The following is a 20,859-nucleotide window of genomic DNA, read 5'->3' on the forward strand; positions in this document are numbered from 1 at the left end:
GGGGTGCAGGTGCTGTATATGCACATGTGTACCACTGGGGGGATAGAGGGGTGGTGTTTACACATCACCTGTCTGCAGTCGGTTGCCTATATCTATGCCATATCTGCATGTGGTGTTATCCCTCATATATGAGTTTTAGTATTGATCTAGATGAGGTGTGAGGGGAGAGACAAAAAGTCCATTAACAATTGTTTATGCTTCTATTTTCCACAGCAGTACTGCTCAATACTCTATGGGTCTGCCCTCACTTTACATCTGCCTATGGCCCATAGCTTCTGTAGCACAAACATACCTATTAAACTGTCAGCCTGGAATGGCATGGGGCAAACTATGACAACTCTGGGTGCATGACTAGAGGTGGACTCATGCATGTCAGGGTTACATATCTGGCACAGGAGGTGTACCCTGAAGTGCTGTTATGTGAGTGTGCTACTAACATATTTCAACTGGTTTCTATCTGTGTCAGGGTTATTGGCAGCAGTGACCACTAGCCGTGACAGTGTGACACTTGAGAGACATGTATCAGGAAGAGTGCATGTTGCATGTACCTATCCTGCTGTAATTTGCAGGCATGTGGTGGGACAGCTGAACAGTTGTACACAGTTTATTTCTATACCATCCATACAGCTACTATCAACATTTACTTAACTGTACAGAAAATATCTCTTAACACTACCTGACTGTTTTTACATTTATTCCTGATTCCCTGTGTGTAGATATGCACACATCTTAGTAGCACCCCCTGGATTCAAACCATGTCTGTGTATGTGTAAAATTAACAACTAAGCTATTTCTCATTACACTGAGCTACTGGGGAACTGCCATTTCTAGTTTCACTGGTTTCTGCCTAATAGTCTCTAGGCTAGACAGTGTAAACTTGTAATCCAGTAATGCATGCATGACAGATCATTATTGTACTGTGCATTAATCCTTTGGATTACTACAATCTGGAAAGCAAAGGTTAACACAAGGCAATGCTGCATGGTACACACATTGATACTTTCCATATTGCTATTCAGGGTTCAGAGCTCAGTACAGTATATATTTCACATTTAATTTATTATATCTCGATTTACAGCTACACCATCTATGGTTTCTCCTAACGGCTTATTCACAGATGAACCTCAGTTAATGTATGCTGTCACAGCCACAGTTGCTGTGAAGAATCTGTATGCATTCTAAATGTCTACAGCAACATACCAGAATAAACACAACAGTTTTTAGGTAGTTTTATTGGACATCAATATTAGTCTGTCAAACATTTTTATTTACTCACTTCACACAGTAACAGTATACCTACTAGCAGTAAGCAATGTACTCCTTCTTAGCTATTTGAACACTATACTGCAAAATAGATTTGTACTCACCAGCCTGTTGGTGCAGCCTCAGCAGTCTGTCACCATGGGCTTCGATGTTCATAGCCCTCTCTGCTGCAGCTGTAGAGGAGAGAAACAAACATTATGCATACCTGTCTATCACATTCTGAGTCTAGTATTTGCTACAACCTACTTGATAGTGATACTTACTCACTACTGGAGCATCCTGTACCCATGCATCTTGGATCCACTGAGCCAAGAACACCCCCTTACTCCGCTTTAGGTCAGCATAGTGATGCTGTACCTGCTCACCAGTCTTTGGAATGCCAGTAGCACTGGTGAGATCATGTGCGAGATGGTCCCAGGCCTCCATTTGTATTGTGTGCTCTGGTACTGGCCCTGCAGCAGTCTCTCATCATGTTTTTTGACTAGGAGTCCAGCCATGACCCTGGACTCCTGAATGCTCCAGCACTGCACCCGAAAGCCCGCTCCCTCTCCAATGCCAGACATGTTCCTGTAGAGATCAAGCTAAACAGGTTATGGCTGTATTCCTGCCTGCATGGTTTAAAAAAGGCCATATTCCTGCCCTTTGATGTCATTGGACCATTTTGAAAATGCCAAGCACAGCTTAGCAATGTGCAAACCCGCTAAGCTGGATTGAACAGTGCTTAAAGGGGTAATTGCTTAACAATGTGCAAATCCACTTAGCTTTGCTACCTGCTGCTTAGCAATCACATGTAAGCGATGCTTAAACCTGGTAAGCATAGCTGGGCATTGCTGACCATTGCTCACTTTTCATAGGTTCATAGATTCATAGGTAGGTACTAGGCTATCGGCCCTAAGGCCTATTTTAAAACAAATATTAGGATGATGGCTTCATTAGTAGCTGTGTATGATTTACTTTGCATGACATCCCTCTATGTGCTTTCATTACATTAGCAAGGGGTATGAGTATACTGTATGGGACACTTGTGTATACATGGATGATTTCACATGTTACATGCACTCACACTTCCATTTTACACCAGCTACACTACCCTGGTTGACAAAAAACAGTTACTACATACTTTAAGTTTAAAAAAATAATTTTAACACTGCTTTCCCATATAAAGCTAAGTTGTCGGGCTTGGTATTCGAACCATGAATGCCTGCATGTTAAAATGGGATCTAACCACTACACTATCTCAGTTTAGGAATTTCAGCTCTATATTTCTATTTATCTCCTATGGGATGTTTAAGCAATGCTAAGTGGAAGGCCATAACGCACACACCCACTTAGCTATGCTTAAACATTCCTTAACGTGTAAAAAAATATTTATTATATTATTGCTATATTATTATATTATATAGTGGGCATTGTGGTTTTCTGACAAGTCATTGAGGACTGCAGTCAGGAAATAATGTTATACATTTCACTTTCAGGCTTCTGTCCTTCAGAAATTCATGTTAATGCATATCCTGCTTTCTGTCCACTTTTCTAAGTTTGTGAGGGGAATATTTAAGTAGTGTCCCTATTTTTAGTGCTTTGTCCCCCATTATTTGTGCCTTTGTCCACATGGACTGCTGTCAGGGAATATTGCCATACATTTGACTTTCAGACTTCTATCCTTCGGAAATTCATGCTAATGCATGTCCTGTTTTTTGTCAACTTTCCAAGTTTGTGAGGGCAATATTTCAGTACTGTCCCTTTTTTGACTGCTTTGTCCTCCCATTATTTGTGCCTTTGTCCACATGGACTGCTGTCAGGGAATAATGGCATACATTTAACTTTCAGACTTCTATCCTTTGGACATTTCTGCTAACGTATGACCTGTTTTCTATCAACTCTCTAAGTTTGTAAGGGTAATATTTAAGATGTGTTCCTTTTTAGGGCTTTACCCTTCATTATTTGTGCCTTTGTACACATTTCCTGCTTTAGCAGGTTGCAAGATGTTGTACGGCACTTTTACAATGCAGGGGGTGTGTCACAGAACCTGTCACACACCCCCTGCATTGCTTTCCTGCTGCCGTATGTATTTCATTGTCTGCAGACACCAAAACAATCATTTATTTCATTTCAGTGTCCATGGACACTGAAGTACTGGAACAATATTAGAGAAATTCTCTAATATTATGCTGGATCATGTTTAGAAAGTGCCGTATGGCACTTTCTGAGTGTAGGGGGCATGTTCATAGTGTGTGGGCTACTTAAATACACCCCCTGCATTTGTTCACAGTTCATATCCATTTAGCCTAAACAGCAGTGCACCTTGATGAATATGTAAGGTGCTCTGCTGTAGCTACATGGACACAAACCACTCTGTGCAGGAATAGCACTATTCTTGCACAGAGTTTATTGTATCCCAGGGACTGTACAATACTATGCAAACATTGTTTTGGACAGCTCCTGTGCTGGCCGGTGTGAAATGAAATTTTATTTGAGAAGCTCTAATGAAAGTAAAACCTTAAACCAGTCACTGGAGGCATCACCAAACCCAATAGCTTCAATGTTCGAGTATGCAGTGGTCAGCTGCACCAGAGATATGTTTTAATCTGCAAAGATAGCGCTTGTAAGAAAATCTCTTATATTCAAGGACGCTGGTTTTCCATCAAATTGAACAACCAAGAATTGAAAAAACATGCAGCAATTTCCCATTTTAGTCCTGATCACTCATTCACTACATCTTACATTTATTCTCATATTTACTACTTATAATACTGTGAGGTTCCTTTGTTGACTGTTCTGTTTTGGGAATCCATTTTCATTTTTTATGCATGTATAAGCACTTCAAAATTATAATGCAAACATGCTAATGATCAGAAATTAGTTTTAAAAATAAGTTTAATTCCCATATGTCATCTCAAAGAATGGAATCTTGTTCTTGGGAAAAGTTAATCAGGGTTTCTGTTTTTATTTCTGTAAATGGTGATGCTGCAGAAAGTACACATGGTGCACTTCTAAGCATGAAGGTCATACTTCTCTCAAGGCACTAATCTATGTTTGCTAAAAAACTCATATGTCTGACCATATATAATTTCTTACCATCTTAATTAAAGAGACAAAAACTGAGACTGTATGAAGATTAAGGTGAGAGATTTTATATAGTCTTTTTCCAATCCCTGTGCCTGACAATCATACAGTCACTGGTGCAGCCATGTTTATTTATTCTCTAGCAAAGTGGAAAGACCAGTCATAATGCTGCCATCATCTAAGCATCCATGAGGGATGTTCCATTTTCTGGCTCTTACCTCTTCTCACATAGCTGATGCTCATGTTTGCAGATCTAAGGGCCTGAAATGCCTTCTTCTGTAAGTGTAAGCATTTCCACACATGCTTCATGAATGCTACCAAACAGGTATGGCTTGGTAGATTGGTAAAGCCAAAGAGCGCGACCTTCAGCCATATACAACAAGCTATGTATGATTATCTCTATTTCCTTCTGTCTTCAGTTAACACTGTAGTAGGCTGAATCCCTTATATAATCCTATATATCTCCAGATTAAGTAGGATTACCTGCAGTCTCAGATGTGCCTTGTACGAAGACCTTGTGAGTGTGCTTTGCTACAGCTTGGGATCTATTTCAACATGAACTTATTTAATATAGAAATATTCATGGAATTTCTGATTTGTATGCACTATTACTAACAGTTCCTTTTTTTCTAGCTGACTATATCTCTTTTGTGTAGCTATAAATACTCCTTATTCAAAGGTTGTTGGTCTAGTCACTTGTAGGATCACAAATATGCACTTCTGACCAGGATCTACTTGCAACTCAACTGGCTGATTCACTTCAAAGTATTTTAACATTAGTGTATCAGTAACTAGTCTCCTAAGCATTTTAAAACTATTTTCCTGTTCATTGCTCCATTCCCAGGCTATAAATTGCTGTAACAACTTTTTTATTTGTGCAGTTATGTCAAACATACTAAGTGGAAACCTTACAAGATAGTGCTTCATTCTTAAAAGACTCTGTAATACTTGGTTGCTTTCTGGCCTTGACATTTACATAATTCCTCCGATTTTTCAGTATCAGCATTTCAGTCTGTTTGGCATTAAAATATGACCCCTGTACTTGAATCACATCACTCTTAGTTTACATTTGGTGTTACGTAACCTAAAATACTAATACGTTTCACTCACCTGTTTAATTAATTGTGACTCACTTACTATTTTTCCCAGAGATGCTTGCTGAATACTTTGTTTCCCTATTGCTATTTTCTTGCTACATGCTGTACCAATATGTGTTGCCTTGTACTGTAGTAATTTGTGTTGACAGTGAGATATCAGTATCTTGTAGTAAGAGTGGGAATTTATTATGTTTTGAAGATAATTCTATCTTTGAATTGGTGTGCCTTCAGAGTGAGGAAAAATAAAGTAAAGGAATGAGGTGTATGGGAAGTTTGTGGACACTGCAAACATGTTTCTTTATTGCTTTGCTGTTAACACTACATGAAACTGATGTATGTTCAAGTATGTGTTTGGATCAGATTTGTAGTTGAGAAGTAGTTTCAAGCAACCAGGGCTGAGCATTTGTGCTTACAGTTTTTGGGTTTCAAGTTATTACTGAGTCATAGGTTTCTGCTAGTCAGCCATCATATAAGTTATGTTACTGCTAGGCAGTCTCACTATTCCTGTACTATAAGGGCCTGAGTATACAACCAAGGGGTGAAATTACAGACATCATCTTCACTCATCAAGGATGGTTTTAAAGCCTGAACTGTGTTTGTATGTAGAGCGACAGTTTGTTTCATAGGTAGTGTACTCTTTGGGAGATATATTTATATGACAAATATTTTCTGTTTATATTGCAGTTTAGATTTAGTTCATTAGAGTAAGTATTAGTGTTATTTCCAGTTTTTCAGACATGTAAGAGTTAATCAGGAATGAATCTTTAACAGCCCTTTAGACCACGAAGAAGTCACCATGTAACACCACTGAAACTCTGTACAGGTGAATAAGTAAGATAATATGGTTCTTAGTCTGTGTAATATAAACAGCATATATCTGACTTGTTTTTTTTAGGAATCAGCAGTCTTTAGTATATATGTTCTGCCAGCAAACCAATTTGTTATCCAATTGGCTATATAAGGATTGACATTCTACAGCTGAATATTTTAACAATACCAGAGTGTAAGATCAATGCCAAAGGCTTAGCTATATCCAGTGACACAGTATGCACGGAATAGCTAATATCCAGGGAAATCCACCCAAATCAGTATACATGACCTACCCTTTACAAAGCCAAATTGGTTTGGGTCAAGTGGCTGAAGACTATTGATATCATTATATGGGAGACCTACTATATTATACTGCATGACTTTAAAAGTGATACTGCTAAGTGAAACTTATGCTTTCTTAATTTATTCAGCAGTTCTATCAGTTTGTTATCATGCCCTTTTCCATCCAGCTCCACATTAATAGATTACTTATTATATTTATAGCACTTCCAGTCCAATGCACTGTAGCCTAAAATGTCACGAGCTGTAATTTAACAATAATGCTGCACTATAGCCTAAAATGTCACACAATCTTTAGTTTAATACTAGTGCTGCACTGTAGCCTAAAAAATCACATAAGCTTTAGTTTAACAGTAGTGATGCACTGTAGCCTAAAAAGTCACACAAGCTTTAACAGTAGTGCTGCACTGTAGCCTTAAAAAGTCACACAAGCTTTAATTTAACAGTAGTACTGCACTGTAGCCTAAAAGATTGCATGAACTTTAATTTAACAGTAGTGCTGCAGTGTAGCCTAAAAAGTCACACAAGCTTTAGTTTAACAGTAGTGCTGCACTGTGGCCTAAAAAGTCACACAAGCTTTAGTTTAACAGTAGTGCTGCACTGCAGCCTAAAAAGTCACACAAGCTTTGATTTAACAGTAGTGCTGCACTGTAGCCTAAAAAGTCACATAATCTTTAATTTAACAGTAGTGCTAGTAGTGCTGCCCTGTAGCCTAAAAAGTTACATGAGCTTTAATTTAACAGTAGTGCTACACTGTAACCTAAAAGGTCACGAGCTTTAATTTAACGGTAGTGCTGCACTGTAGCCTAAAAAGTCATATGAGCTTTAATTTAACAGTAGTGTAGCACTGTAGCCTAAAAAGTCACATAAGCTTTAATTTAACAGTAGTGCTGCACTGTGGCCTAATAAGTCACACAAGTTTTAATTTAACAGTAGCCTAAAAAGTCGCATAAGCTTTAATTTAACAGTAGTGCTGGACTGTAGCCTAAAAAGTCACACACACTTTAATTTAACAGTAGTGCTGCACTGTAGCCTAAAAGGTTACATGAACTTTAATTTAACAGTAGTGCTGCACTGTAGCCTAAAAAGTCACATGAGCTTTAATTTAACAGTAGTGCTGCACTGTAGCCTAAAAAGTCACATAAGCTTTAGTTTAATGGTAGTGCTGCACTGTAGCCTAAAAAGTCACATAAGCTTTAGTTTAACAGTAGTGCTGCACTGTATCCTAAAAAGTCACACGAGCTTTAATTTAACAGTAGTGTTGCACTGTAGCCTAAATACTTTTCTTCGTGCTGTGTCTTTTTTTGGGGGTGTGTCATTTTGTAATAATAACTTTTCTGCTTAAGTACTTTTTTGTGGCTGTCCATTAGATTTCATGATTTTGCATGAGCTTTACTAGTCCCTACAGCTTTTAGAAGTGAAAATTTCTAGCCACTCGTTTTGCACTGATTGTTTTTGGCACTAGTTATGTATAATATTAACATTTTCATATCTGCATGAATATCATGAAAATTACATGAAGTGCAGTTTATTCTCTTGTAACACTGGAGAACCCAACATGGAAATAAACAAAAGCAATTTAACTTAGGTACCTGACATCCAGTAAATAATGTATGTCAGATAGGTTATTTGCCAATATTATTAAAAATCACAAGCAAAGTTTCCATACTTCTATAAATATACCTAAAAGAAAATGTTTGGAGTGACTTGTGGAGCATAATTATAAAGGTGCCCTGCTACTTACACTGCTGGTATAGCAAACATGGTTAGTGAAGTATAGCATCCAGTTTGGAAATATTATTGGCTCATTCCAGCAAAACATATGACATTTCTGTATTCAAAGCAAAATATAAAATCAATAATACAGTTGTATTTTTAGGAATAAGCCCTTAAATGAGTGATGATTCACTGAAGTAATTACCACTAGAAAGATAAGTTTCTTCAAAATAACTTTAACTTTTTAAGCTTTCTCAAGTAATTGTAGTTTGTGAAAATTAGTATTTTGTTGGTTCATACTTTGCAAAAATTATATTATGGAATTCTTTCAAACGTCAGCAGATATTCACACTAAAATCTTTAGACATGAAAGGATGTAATTAACCATTGTTGTTTAGGGCACAACATGCATATATTTATTTATCTATTTATGTGTGTGTGTGTGTGTGTGTGTGTGTGTGTGTATATATATATATATATATATATATATATATATATATATATATATATATATACACACACATGAATACATGCATATACATATGTATGTGTGCATATATTTTATTTTATTGATTGGAGAAACCCAGCTGGATGTAGAACCCCTTTCTGGTGGAGGCCTGGGGAGAAAATCTATATTAGTAGAATATAAAGCAAGATACAATGTAAACTAACACAGGTAAATTAAACATTATCATTTTCTAATAGTGCACTGTCATAGATGACACTAACTGCATTAAATAACAAACTGTATTTGCTTAAAGGAAAGCTGGATGCCATCCCCTAGACCAGATTTGGTCTTGCTTACTGTCCTCTTCCCCTTTTATTTCTCATTTCCTCTACTTGTCTCTTACTTTCATCTGTGAAACTTCACCTTGAATTGCTCTAATCAAATAAATCTATATTGTATAACCATCTGTTTATATCTCTGTGGTCTGTTCCTTCAAAAATATGGCTAACTTTTGCACTCCTTGTCTTAATAACTGTATATTCACTGTCATCTGCAATGTGATTTTTAGTCAGTTATCATATTGACATGTGACTGTTTGCATGAAGGTCTGCAGCTCTGTTTTTTATGGCTTATTCAAAGCTGTTCATTTTACAAAATGAATTTGTTAAAATCAGAACTAGACAGCATAATGGAGCTCCTTGGACACTATCAATATCAAGTATATTGTCATTATGGTTATCATGCAGTGTAATTACTTTGCAGCATATCTCACGCTTATCTAGAATGAACCTTCTGGAAGCCTAGGACTTCACTTTGGTAATCAATCCTGTATTTTCCTTCCTAGTCACTGACTCCATGAGTGATGGTGACATTTAAAATGGTTAATTGCTTGCATTGTACTATGCCTTCACCCAGAACAGATTTTACAAACATTTCATTTCAGAAGTAGTCGTAGGAGCATTCCACCTCCACAAATCTGTTATTCAGTTACAGCTGTCAAGTCTCAGACCAGCATTTCATTTCTGATGCAAGTTTATTCTCTAGAAGCAGTAGTTATGAAAACTTAGAAGCATATTTTTCTTCTGAAATCAGTCAGTACAGCATGTAAATTTTTAGTGTCTATCCCAAATTCTGAAATGAGCAAATTAGTAATAATGTTAACCGCAATAATGCTTTATGTTTTTCTGCTACACTAGATCTTTCTCAGAATTTGTTGCTCATTACCGTTTGGTTATGTTGCAAATTTGGCACTGTACAGGTTTTAGTACACTATTGTAATTATCTATACACAAGTTTTCCTTTCCTTTTGTGGCTAAGTTGCTCATTTTCTTTAACAAGTTAGGTTGGTGTCCAGAATTAAGAATTAAGAGAAACTGAGGATGAGCTCATGTGGCTTTTCTTATTGTCTGCAAGATGAAGAGTCTTCTTCTAGCTGTTAGAAAAATGTCCCTTAAATCAAAAAGTAAAACATTCCATCTAAAGGTGATTATAACTAACAGCAACAAGAAGTCATGGTTTCACCATGACACTGCATTAGGCAAATACTCTGGTGTTTCCTTTTATGTTTAAGAAAGAGAAATATAATCCCATGGGATTTTTATTTCCAGATATTTAGGTAACCACCTACCGTTTATAGATTGCTGTGTACCATCCTGATAATAGGGAAGGCATTTCCTCTTTGGCCTGCTTTTAACCTCTTTCCCTAGCACTTAGGATGCATGTGGTGCATGAGCATACCTTCATTCAAGCACTTCCATGGGTGATATGTCTGTGCCCATCTTATTTTTCCCTGCCAAAAGGCAAAAGACAATTTTGTACCCTCTCCATGAGAAAAGGAACATCAGATAGTGCAATGCAATCTTTTTACCACACCAGTATTGTTTATGCTTTTAAAAAATAAAAATGCAATTTCAAGTATTCTCACTTGTTATTAACTGCATATTAGCAGTTTATAATGCATGCATAAACTTAAAACCCCATTTATAATGTAGAAGTAAATTAAGTATACCATAGATATGTTTGTTCTAGCTAAATTTAAAACTCACCACATTACCCATCTAGGAAACAAAATGCATACAGGCTGCAGCCTTAGGCTTCACAATTTTTCTAACTGTATATTACCATTAATGTGCATTGTAATATAGCATATTGCCAATAAAATAAATAAGTGACACTAACTTCAAAAGCACAATCCCTTAAATGGTACACATAAATTACCAGAGATGCAAAAGTATTTTGGTGTGTGTAGTTGACCAGCAATATTTTTTCAGGTCATTCCATGCATTGCTCATATGTAGATAAGTATTTCATATATTGTGGCAATTGTGCATTTCTTTGACATTATAATCATTTATACAAACCAGCCAGCTAGGATGGCTCAACATTATTAAATGAGTTCCATAATAATAATGACTGTGAGGAAACACCAATGTTAAAGGACAAGCAATAAATAGAAAAAGCTTCAAACTGCAAATCTTTGTGGCATGCATTAGTTTATCAATTCTGCTTTTGTAGGTGAATACATGCATCCACTTGTATTTTGCTGATTGGAATATGGCCATAAAATGTCTTATCTCTGCTGTGTAGACCCATAAGGCTGTTTCATTTTATTTGTTCTTATAGATGAAAATTGGAGAAGGAGGGGTAAATATATTTTATATCATTTGCTGACTTCTTGTACTGTGCCGGACTAAGTAAATCATTACCCTAAAATAATAAAGAAATAACTCTTAATAAAATAGTTGCTTTTATTTCTTTTAGCAAAACTAGTAATCAACGTGCTATTTACAACAAGCAAACATTTTATTAAAGTACAACAACAGTAAAGAACAACAAATACTTTCTTACAAGACTGTTGAATTTGACGATGCAAGAATGTTATCACAGTAACAATTCAGATAAACACAAGTGCAATTAACTTTGCACAAATGTCACATTTTTTTATTTATTTTTTCATTATTTTAAAAGATTTAGTATTTTATTTGCAGTGCTGGTGATGTCCCCAAAGCTAAGTGTAAGACAGTATTGATCTACACACAGACCCACACATACATACATGCTTGTGTTTGCAGAAACCTACAGAAGCATGCCTGCAACTGGTAAAGTTTACTACTACCCAATTTACCCAATTTAATATATAGGTAATATTGATTTTTTAAGGAGAAATCAAAAATAAATTTTAGGGGGGTAGTCCCATTTGTGTTATTTCATTAAGAAGGCAATGAGTGCATTTTTACTTAAAAGTCTTCTGCACCAGAAATTATAATGTAGTGGGAGCACGTGACTATTGATGGATGGCAGGTGCTAAACGTATATATAAGTAGTTCATTTATTTTGTATATTTATGCAATCAGTTCATGTTATGTGTGTGGATATTCGCATTTGGGAACAACGCTGATCATTACTGATGTCTTCAAAATGTATCAGTCAAGAACTAAGTCCATTGAATATAATTCTATCTATTTTTACTATAAATTAATCAAAACTGAACCAAGGGCACATATAATGAATAAGAAGACAACAAGTGTTATTTTTGTAAAAATAATGAATGTATCATCATTTTATTAAAATATTGTATTGTTTCCATTTATTACATTTTTACAATGAGTTTGGTATTACAGAATAAAAAATAAAGTATATAAATTCTTTAAAAATGGTACAAAGAATAAATATAAGTTATTGTACTATGCTGTATTAGTATAGCCCATGTATTACATATATTTTATGATTTTGTGATGTTTATTTCAATAACAATATTATTATACATTGTTCATTTTCCTAAAATTCTCTATATACCAGTAGTTTGCAAGAATGCTTCACACTAAACTGTAAACCCAGCACAGGAAATAAATTCTCCAAATGTTTTACAGTACACCAAGAAGCTCTTTAAATATAAGAACAGAAGCATTGATATCAGAAAACAACTGTCATGCATTATTTAGTCACAAAAGAATGATGCCCATATGGTGGATATTATCATAGTATGAAACTCAAGAGACAATCACATTTCATTTACAGCAGGAGCAGACTTAGAAATATGTGCACAAATTCATATCTCATGTTTGTTTCAGCTGAATATTATGCATATCTTTTTATTTTTTCAATAGAAACATCTGATTTGGAAATGAAATACTGTGTCAGAAATCATATATAATAACATTATCAACTGTTTGGAAATGCATAATTCTATTTGTGAGTGCATGTGTTGTGTTTATATTTTTCTGTATTTATCTGTATACACCTGGATTGGTACACTGGAAAATGTAAAATGTGGTACCAAATTAAAAAAAAAAAACATTATAAGCATGTGTTTTGACTTTGCTGTATATTTTTTAACAAAGTGCCACCTAGCAGGGTCTCATCACCACTTGTTATCACTTTCATTTGCAAAATGTTTGAAATTGTCTCAGCATTTTAAATTAAAATAATGCAGGAATATCTGTACCTATAGTTTAACACTGTATGACTATGAATCTATGATCTCAGGGTGCTTGTAGGTAATGGGGTATATAGTGATCTCAGGATGTTTGTAGGCAATGGCGTACAAAGTAATCTCAGGGTGTTTGTAGATAAAGTGGTGAGTGATAATCTTTGTTGGTTTGTCTCCTCTTCCTCTCTTATTTCACAAACATCAAGTAATCAGTAGACATAAAGGTTTTAGTCTCGCAGAAGAGCTTCATCTTAAAAGATACACTTTCATTGAAAACTATCTTTCCACAAGGTTCTGTGGTCCTCTTTGGTTTGTTGAGGTGCATGCATATTGATAACCAAACAATTACTGTGTAATCATGCGTGACCTTATGATACAACTGATGCTCCAACCCTTTTAAACTAAGGGGTTCATCTACACTGCTTGAGTATAAATGATGTTACAATGTATTTCTTTCTGGCATTCATGTCAAGGCAGTGTAGAAAAGAGAATTAATATCTGACTTTAATGTATGGCAGCTTCTCTGTTCCCTTAATATGTACTTAGCATGCCTTTAGAATATTATGCTTACATTGTTGTTGTTCATTTGGCGACTTGATGAAGTCTAAAAGTCATGCCTACCTGTTTTTAGGCAACCTGAAAGCATCAAATGACTAAATAACTTTTTCAGGGACTTCTGTGATCTACTGGAAATTGATGCACATATGTGTGCATGTGTGTGTGCGTTTTCAGACACACACACACGTACAACACGTGCATGCACACATTTACATATATGCACACATAGACACACAGACATGCACACAATACACCCGTATACACACACACACACACACACACACACACACACACACACACACACACACACACACACACACACACACAAATATTGTCCAAGGACCAACCCAGTAATATGCATCTGCAAATCAGTGTTAAAGCTTGTTTGTTTAAGTCAGGAAATACACTAACAAGGGGTACCAAAAAAAAAAAAAAAAAAGAATAAACTGAATTTAAGTTGGATAATGCAGTGGGCACTGTGGAAATAGATAAGATCACTGTCTAATAACTGACAAGTGTTTATATACTTTAATATATTGTTTAAAAAAAAAACATAATGGAGGTGCAAAATGATTTAAGACAACTGTAAGCCAAAGTTAGCACAAGTAATGGCATGTAATGTAAGAAAAAGTATTTAGTGAATATATGTGTTATGGAAGAAAGAGTATCCAATTACATATCTTGCATATTCTAAGAGATGAACATCTACAGTTGGTGGTGAAGTGAGAAGCTCAAAAAAATCTTCCACCATCATAGAGTAGCACTGACATGTGCAGGCAAATATACATCATAATATTATACTTATAACATTCTGTAAAAAAATGAGACTCCCTAACTATGACACATGGTGTAATCAAATAATTCTGCATTCAGAATAAGTGTCTTAATGCCTATGCAGTGTATAAACTAGAATATAGTCTTTTTTAAGACTTTAGAGACTAAACAAACAAATCAGGATTCAATGAAATGCATTTTATGCTGATATTATGACAAAGTATTGACACTGCCAAGACATGACTTTGTTTAATCACTCACTGTATAAAGAATTATGCTGCTGAGAACCAGAAACCAATGCATATTCTATACAGATTAATCATTGCAAAGTAGGAAGTGTGGTCTCCATTTCCAGGCATTTAATTTTAATGACAAATAAACTGAATGAATGGAACAAAGCAAACTGGTTAATGCAACTAAGCATGTTGTCTGGGTCAGTGTATTCTAAAGTACAGCACACCCTACAGGACAGGGGGCATAATCACAGCTTTATCTATGTTGGTATTTTTAAAAGAGAGGGGTAGAGGGCAAAGGCTGCAATGTTTTCTGATGCATGCATCACCTGAATAAGCTTACACTGTTACTTATTTGTTTTAATGACAACAAGTTTATAATATTTCACTGAAATACTTCTGGATGCTTCAACAGAACTTTTTCAATGTAGTTTTCCAGTTCCTCATCACTGTCTTGTGTTTCATCATAGTAATCTTCTCTTGGCACAAATGGACGATGAGGTTGATAGTATCTCTGCCTTGGCTTCTGGAAAGTCCTTGGACGAATGTAGTTGGAGAAGGTGTTCTGCTTAGGTCGATATCTTCTTGGTGTTGAAAAAGGCATGTCATCATAATCAAAGCCATTGCCGAGCACATCATTGTAGGCCAGTTCTCCATTGGCATGATGCCTTGATCTTATTTTTTGGTGGTGGGGATAGTAGTAACTGGGACGAGGTTCTTCTCTAACTGGTGGAGCCCTCACTCTGTCCCTTGAAGACTGCCTGTGTTTTGGTTCTATTTTATCAGGGGAGTCTTTCTTTTTCTTCTCGACATCATTAATAATATCTATTACATCATCAGCTGGCAGGTGTAGCTTGCTGGAGATTTCAATGAGTTTATCAATGGTTTGAGGGTCAATGTCATCATCATCGTCATCATCATTGCCACCCACCTCCTCATTTGACCTCTTGTCCTCCGCTGCATTATCATTAAGTTGGTTATCATTGTCATCATCAAACATGTAGGTATTTTTCTTGGTTTCATCTTTAACTCTGTCTTCTATATCATTACTGTCTTCTTGATCTTCATTGTCTTCCTTAAGTAGGTACCTTAACAACAGATCGGAAGCTATATCTGCAATTTTTTCATCTTCAGCTTTCTTGGAATTTGTTTGCCTTCTTATTTCTCTTTCATCTTCATATTCAGGAAAGTACACTCTTTTCTCTTCTTCTTTCTCTTCTGAAATCGAGCCCCTTATGTCTTTGTTTTCATTCACATCTGAGGTCTTTTGTTTTCTTCCAACAAGGTCTTCAAAGGCCTCAAGTTCTTTTAGAATGTCATTGTCATTGAATTCATAGTCTCTGTTGCTATTAGTGGTATGTTTCTCTACTGGGCCAATAACAGTGTTTGATCTTTCTCTCTTAGTTGCAGCACTGTATTTCTGTAGCTCTTGCAACATAGACTTAAGGTTCTGGAGGTCTTGTGAATTAAGGTTGTCTCCTGCAGTGTTCTCTTCCCATCTTATGTTATCATCATATGGGGCATGATTATTTTGTGTCTTTACTGTGGTGCTCCTTGTTTCACTTTTCACATTTTCTGTAATCTTGTCCTCATCTTCTTTACTCTGAAGTTCCATTTCTGGAAGGTTCTGGCCATATTTTTGGAAAAGGTCCATATTACTTCGTTTATCAGATGCAAGGTTAGATTGGTCTTGATCTTGATCACTATTTAGAGCTTGCAGAAGAACTGCAGCTAATGTTTTGGGGTCAATATCTTTGAATAGGTCGTCATCTTCCTTCTGCTCCTGCTCTTTGCTCCTCATATCATTTATGTAGAAACTACTGGACACAGATCTTGCCTGTTGATTCTTATCTTTCTCACTTTGATTTTTATTTTCTAGCACATGCTCTTGGTTGTGTTCATGGTGGGTAGTCTGAGCGTTTTCCTTGTGCTGCTGTTCTTCCGAGTGTGCACTTGGGTGCTTTTCTTCCCCCAGTGGAGCAGCATGGAGGTAACATACGTTTAGAAGGCTAATAGATATAAGTAATGCAGTCCTTTGAAGATAATTTGCCCAGATCATCTCCTCTGAGCCTGCGTGGGAAAAAAAAAACACAGAAAAAAATATTTAGATTTAGCAGCTTAGAAGCATGGGATACAAAAATGCAACCTATTCAAATATCATCTGTTTAAATAGTTGCCTGTTTTTGTTCCTTAACTGTCTCGATGTCTCCCTATCCATGTGTCTGTAACTGTCTGTTCTTTCCAATCTTTGTTTTTATTGCTTTGCAATAAGTATGTAAAATATCTGAGTACATTGGACGTATAGCAGAAAGCCTAGAATGTTTTCTGAAACTTAAACAGTCAACAGTTCCGGAATAAGCTATACTTTATCCAAACAGTAACTTAAGTTACTCCATCTCATTTTGTACTACAGTTTTATTTCCCACAATATACTCTTCATTCTTAATATTTGGACGACTCCCACTCCCAGCAGACATAATCGAAGCGCACAGACACCCGGGCGGGCGTGCACGCCCCAGGCACGCTCTCTCTCTCTCTCTCTCTCACTCACACACACACACACACACACACACACACACACACACACACATTTCTGTTATTCTATGACCATGCATCATATTTGAACGGAAGCCGTTTACCTTATTCAATAAAACCAAACCTGCCTCAGGATGAAAGCTCCTAATATTTACTATTCGGAAGGTTTTTTTTCTTTCTTTTTTTATTCTTTCTCTGCATGTGCATTCTGGCACCAATGTATATTTTACTGAAATATCAGTCTAATCTATGATCACTTATATACTGGGACATTAGACTTGTATATAGCGGGGTTATGGTGAACAAAATTCCATCTTCTTTGTACCACGCAAAAGTTTATGGGACGTTTAACCTCCCATTTCGCAGACTGGTTCTAGCAGCTGCAGAACCCAAAAATGAGTTACATAGCACAGTAACTTTACATAAACAACAAATGAAGCAGAATGGGTGTTTCGTAATTTTCCCTATTTCAGCATTCAGATTAACTCTACCAGTCTTCATGTCGTTAAAGAATGTGCGTATACGATCACTAAAGTTAGTTTGCCAGATTTTAGCGTGCTATTGAGGAATACGTATATGCAGTGTGCAATCTTACATAGGAGACAAGACAATGAAATTAGTTTACTAACAATAAATGAAGCCTTCTACAGTACTAAGTACTTCGTAACGGCCATGTTACTGGTATGTAAATGGTGAAAACAGATGAGGTGGTCAATAAGAGGTGCGTAGGTGGGCGAGGGGCTGCAGTCGTTGCTATGGTATTTCTGCAGCAAGGATTTTCCCAGCATTTCCCAAGAGACTGTTATAAAGCTAGACTTCTGTTTATTTCCATAGCAACCCTTAACATCCAATATAATTGTATACTATGCATTTTATATACTTTTACAAGTAAAACAGCTTTCGTTTCCAAAATTTTGCTTTGTAGTCTTTCTCAAGCCTATTTACGTTCTATTGTGTTATTGTACTGTAACCAGTGTAAAACTACCAGAAATACTTGATCCCCAGCCGGTCACTTTCAGCTGGGCAATTTTAGTAGTTATGTTTTCCCTTGAAAGTCTCCCTTTCATTTAACAAACTTCTAAGCACTTTAAAAAAAAAACAGCGTAATGTTCCAAGCTAGGCGGACTATATTCTATTATTTAGGGAAATATTACTGCCGCTGGTGAAAGCCTCTCTTGTACCAGGATTTTTGTATGCACAATGCCATCCTTCCTTTACAACATTTCCACTAATAAGCATGCCCAAAACGGTATGTACAGAAAAAAAGAGGGCGGCAAACAGACTTTAAGGGCGTTTACAAATACAAGTCATGCTTGTTAATAATTTGATATAGTTATTATTAATAAAACAGAACGATTTCATACAGGCAAAAGCAAGCGCTCAATATCAGTAAAAACAAAAGTAGTTGCAAGATGCTGGAAAATACCAACACATTCCACCGCTAAACGTAAACGTCTACACTTATTCCAAATTTAAGAAAATAATATAGATTGCATGTTTTTTCGTATCATAATCTGGCTGAAATGTACAACATAATGCCAGCCTTACCTCCGTGAATTACTGTGTTGAACAGAACTTTCGCTCTGGATTCACCGGACGGTTTTGGCACTGCGTCTGCTCTTTCAGCACCCTGGACAGTTCTATGGGCTTATATACTACCCGTGGGCGTCCCGTGATGTGACGTCAGTTTTCATTGACGTCAGCGTTTCATTCAGAAACTCATTCGGCTTGTATTTTTCAGAGGGGGAGGGGTGCGTCCTCGCCTGCAGCAGCCTCTGAATGAATCTATGAATGAATGAAAGACTGAATGAATGAACGGAGATAGTATTTTACTCGCGGAGGTCGGGGAAAGCGCAAGTCGCTCTAGGGTGGCTTAACAGCCAATAGCCTATAATTTGAGTCGAAACAGTTCTTGTTACAGGGAGACAGACAGTGTCTGATTTAAAAATCCATCCTCTTGTAGCAGTTTTCCGTCAGCTGCTCATTTTTTCTTGCTTATTCAAGAATATTCCCTTCTTTTTGCTTCAGAAAAAATGACATCTACCCCTCGTGCAGCTGACTCTTCCTTCATTGAAGAAAATACACCAGAAGCACAAAATAATGTCTGACTTCAGAGTTGCCGTCTAGATTGCCCTCACAGTAAGACACTTGTTTTATGAGATTCCTTTACTATTATCTATATTTTTTTACGTTTGACTGTATTCATATTTCTAGTCATTCACACATGAATTAGTTTCTTATCAGTGTCCCTTTGTGAATCTGCAGGTCAGTAAAAGCGCTTTGTTATGGTTAATCTGTTTTGCTTGCCCTTGTGTTTTGCATTTTTTTCTGTTAAGATATTGACAACAGTGGATATTGTCTGCCGCACTACTGTAGAACACATAGTGGTTATGAGGAATGATGACTGCACTAAACATACGGTTTAAAAATGACACATATGAGATTGACGAAGCATGTAGAGAATGTAACAGAGTTCAGTACCGTTTCCCCAACAAATAAAATAAAACAGTAGCAGTTTCCCTCTGCAGATGTACAACCAACAAGGAAGAATCCACCAAATGTAGTTTAATAAAAAAACTCTGACGTCTCGGCCACTGCCTTCAAGGAGTAAGGCAGTGGCCGAGACGTCAGAGTTTTTTTATTAAACTACATTTGGTGGATTCTTCCTTGTTGGTTGTTCTTCTGGTTTGGATTTATAGTCGTTTCATCCCTCTGCAGATGTAGCTGATACTGACAGCCTTGACTATCGCCGAAGTGTCGGACAAACCATGCCTTAATATTCAGGGTGGGGTTCTTGGCAGAGAGCCTGTAGCTCAATCCATTTTTGTCCATAAACCCATACGTTGCATTTTCCCTAAACTGATTATAACTTTTTGTTTACTTACCACATTCTGTACATTTTAACGCCTTTTCTTTTCAAACGTCATGCTATGTTTAGGATTTTTTACCAATATATTTAAAAACAGATGTCCTGTGTTGCCAATTTGCACGTAAATTATACCTTGATAATTTAAAACATACGATTGACTGCAAGTAATCACTATGTTGTTAAAATAATCTTGGAAGGGGAACAACATAAAACCCTATAACAATGCTGGGGCAATTTATAGGGATAACAAAAATGCCAATGGGATAAGAAATTAATTAATATTTGCCAAATGCAACCTGCAGCAGATAAAGACAGAAAAAATAGAAGTAATTCTTCAAGGGTTACTGAATGATTCATTGCTCTGTCCTCTGTCTGTAGAATTAGCATTGTCATTTGCAGAGGCTAAAGATCAGATTGAAAGGCCAGTTACGTCATCATTTACGTAGCTGGCATCAATCAAAACCCTTCTGTTTTTTAGAGATATGCTTCAATAACACTGTATGCGCCACGCGTATCCTGAATTGTTGAGTCCCACCTGCTAACTCGTATAACAGCGCTGTTGTAATCAGCAAAGAAGTTGGCTGTCATCTGATTGCCTCTTGGAAGTTTGGGTTCTTGGCTAGCTCACTGAATCAGTCACTGCCAGACAACTTCTTCAATTTGTGGTTTAAAACTCTCTCTGTGTGCTACCCAAGAAATCAGTAAAACCGCAAACCGGGTAGTAGACGTGTATGATGGGGGTGGGTGGGGGGTTAGGATAGCCA

The 20,859-nt window shown here is 36.6% G+C and overlaps 1 protein-coding gene across 1 annotated transcript; it reads right to left on the reverse strand.

The window, feature by feature from the left end:
- Positions 1-14,186: 14,186 nt before the first annotated feature.
- On the reverse strand, positions 14,187-18,880 carry VGF (VGF nerve growth factor inducible). The gene is made up of 2 exons (XM_044077166.1): positions 18,775-18,880; positions 14,187-16,761 (listed from the first exon to the last, which is right to left on the reverse strand). Exon 2 carries the CDS (start codon positions 16,748-16,750, stop codon positions 15,077-15,079), a length of 1,674 nt encoding a protein of 557 aa, XP_043933101.1. The 5' UTR covers positions 16,751-16,761; positions 18,775-18,880; the 3' UTR covers positions 14,187-15,076.
- Positions 18,881-20,859: the final 1,979 nt, after the last annotated feature.

Source organism: Protopterus annectens, chromosome 7.part0 (assembly GCF_019279795.1).
Source record: "Protopterus annectens isolate FY-2018-M chromosome 7.part0, PAN1.0, whole genome shotgun sequence".
NCBI lineage: Eukaryota > Metazoa > Chordata > Ceratodontiformes > Protopteridae > Protopterus > Protopterus annectens.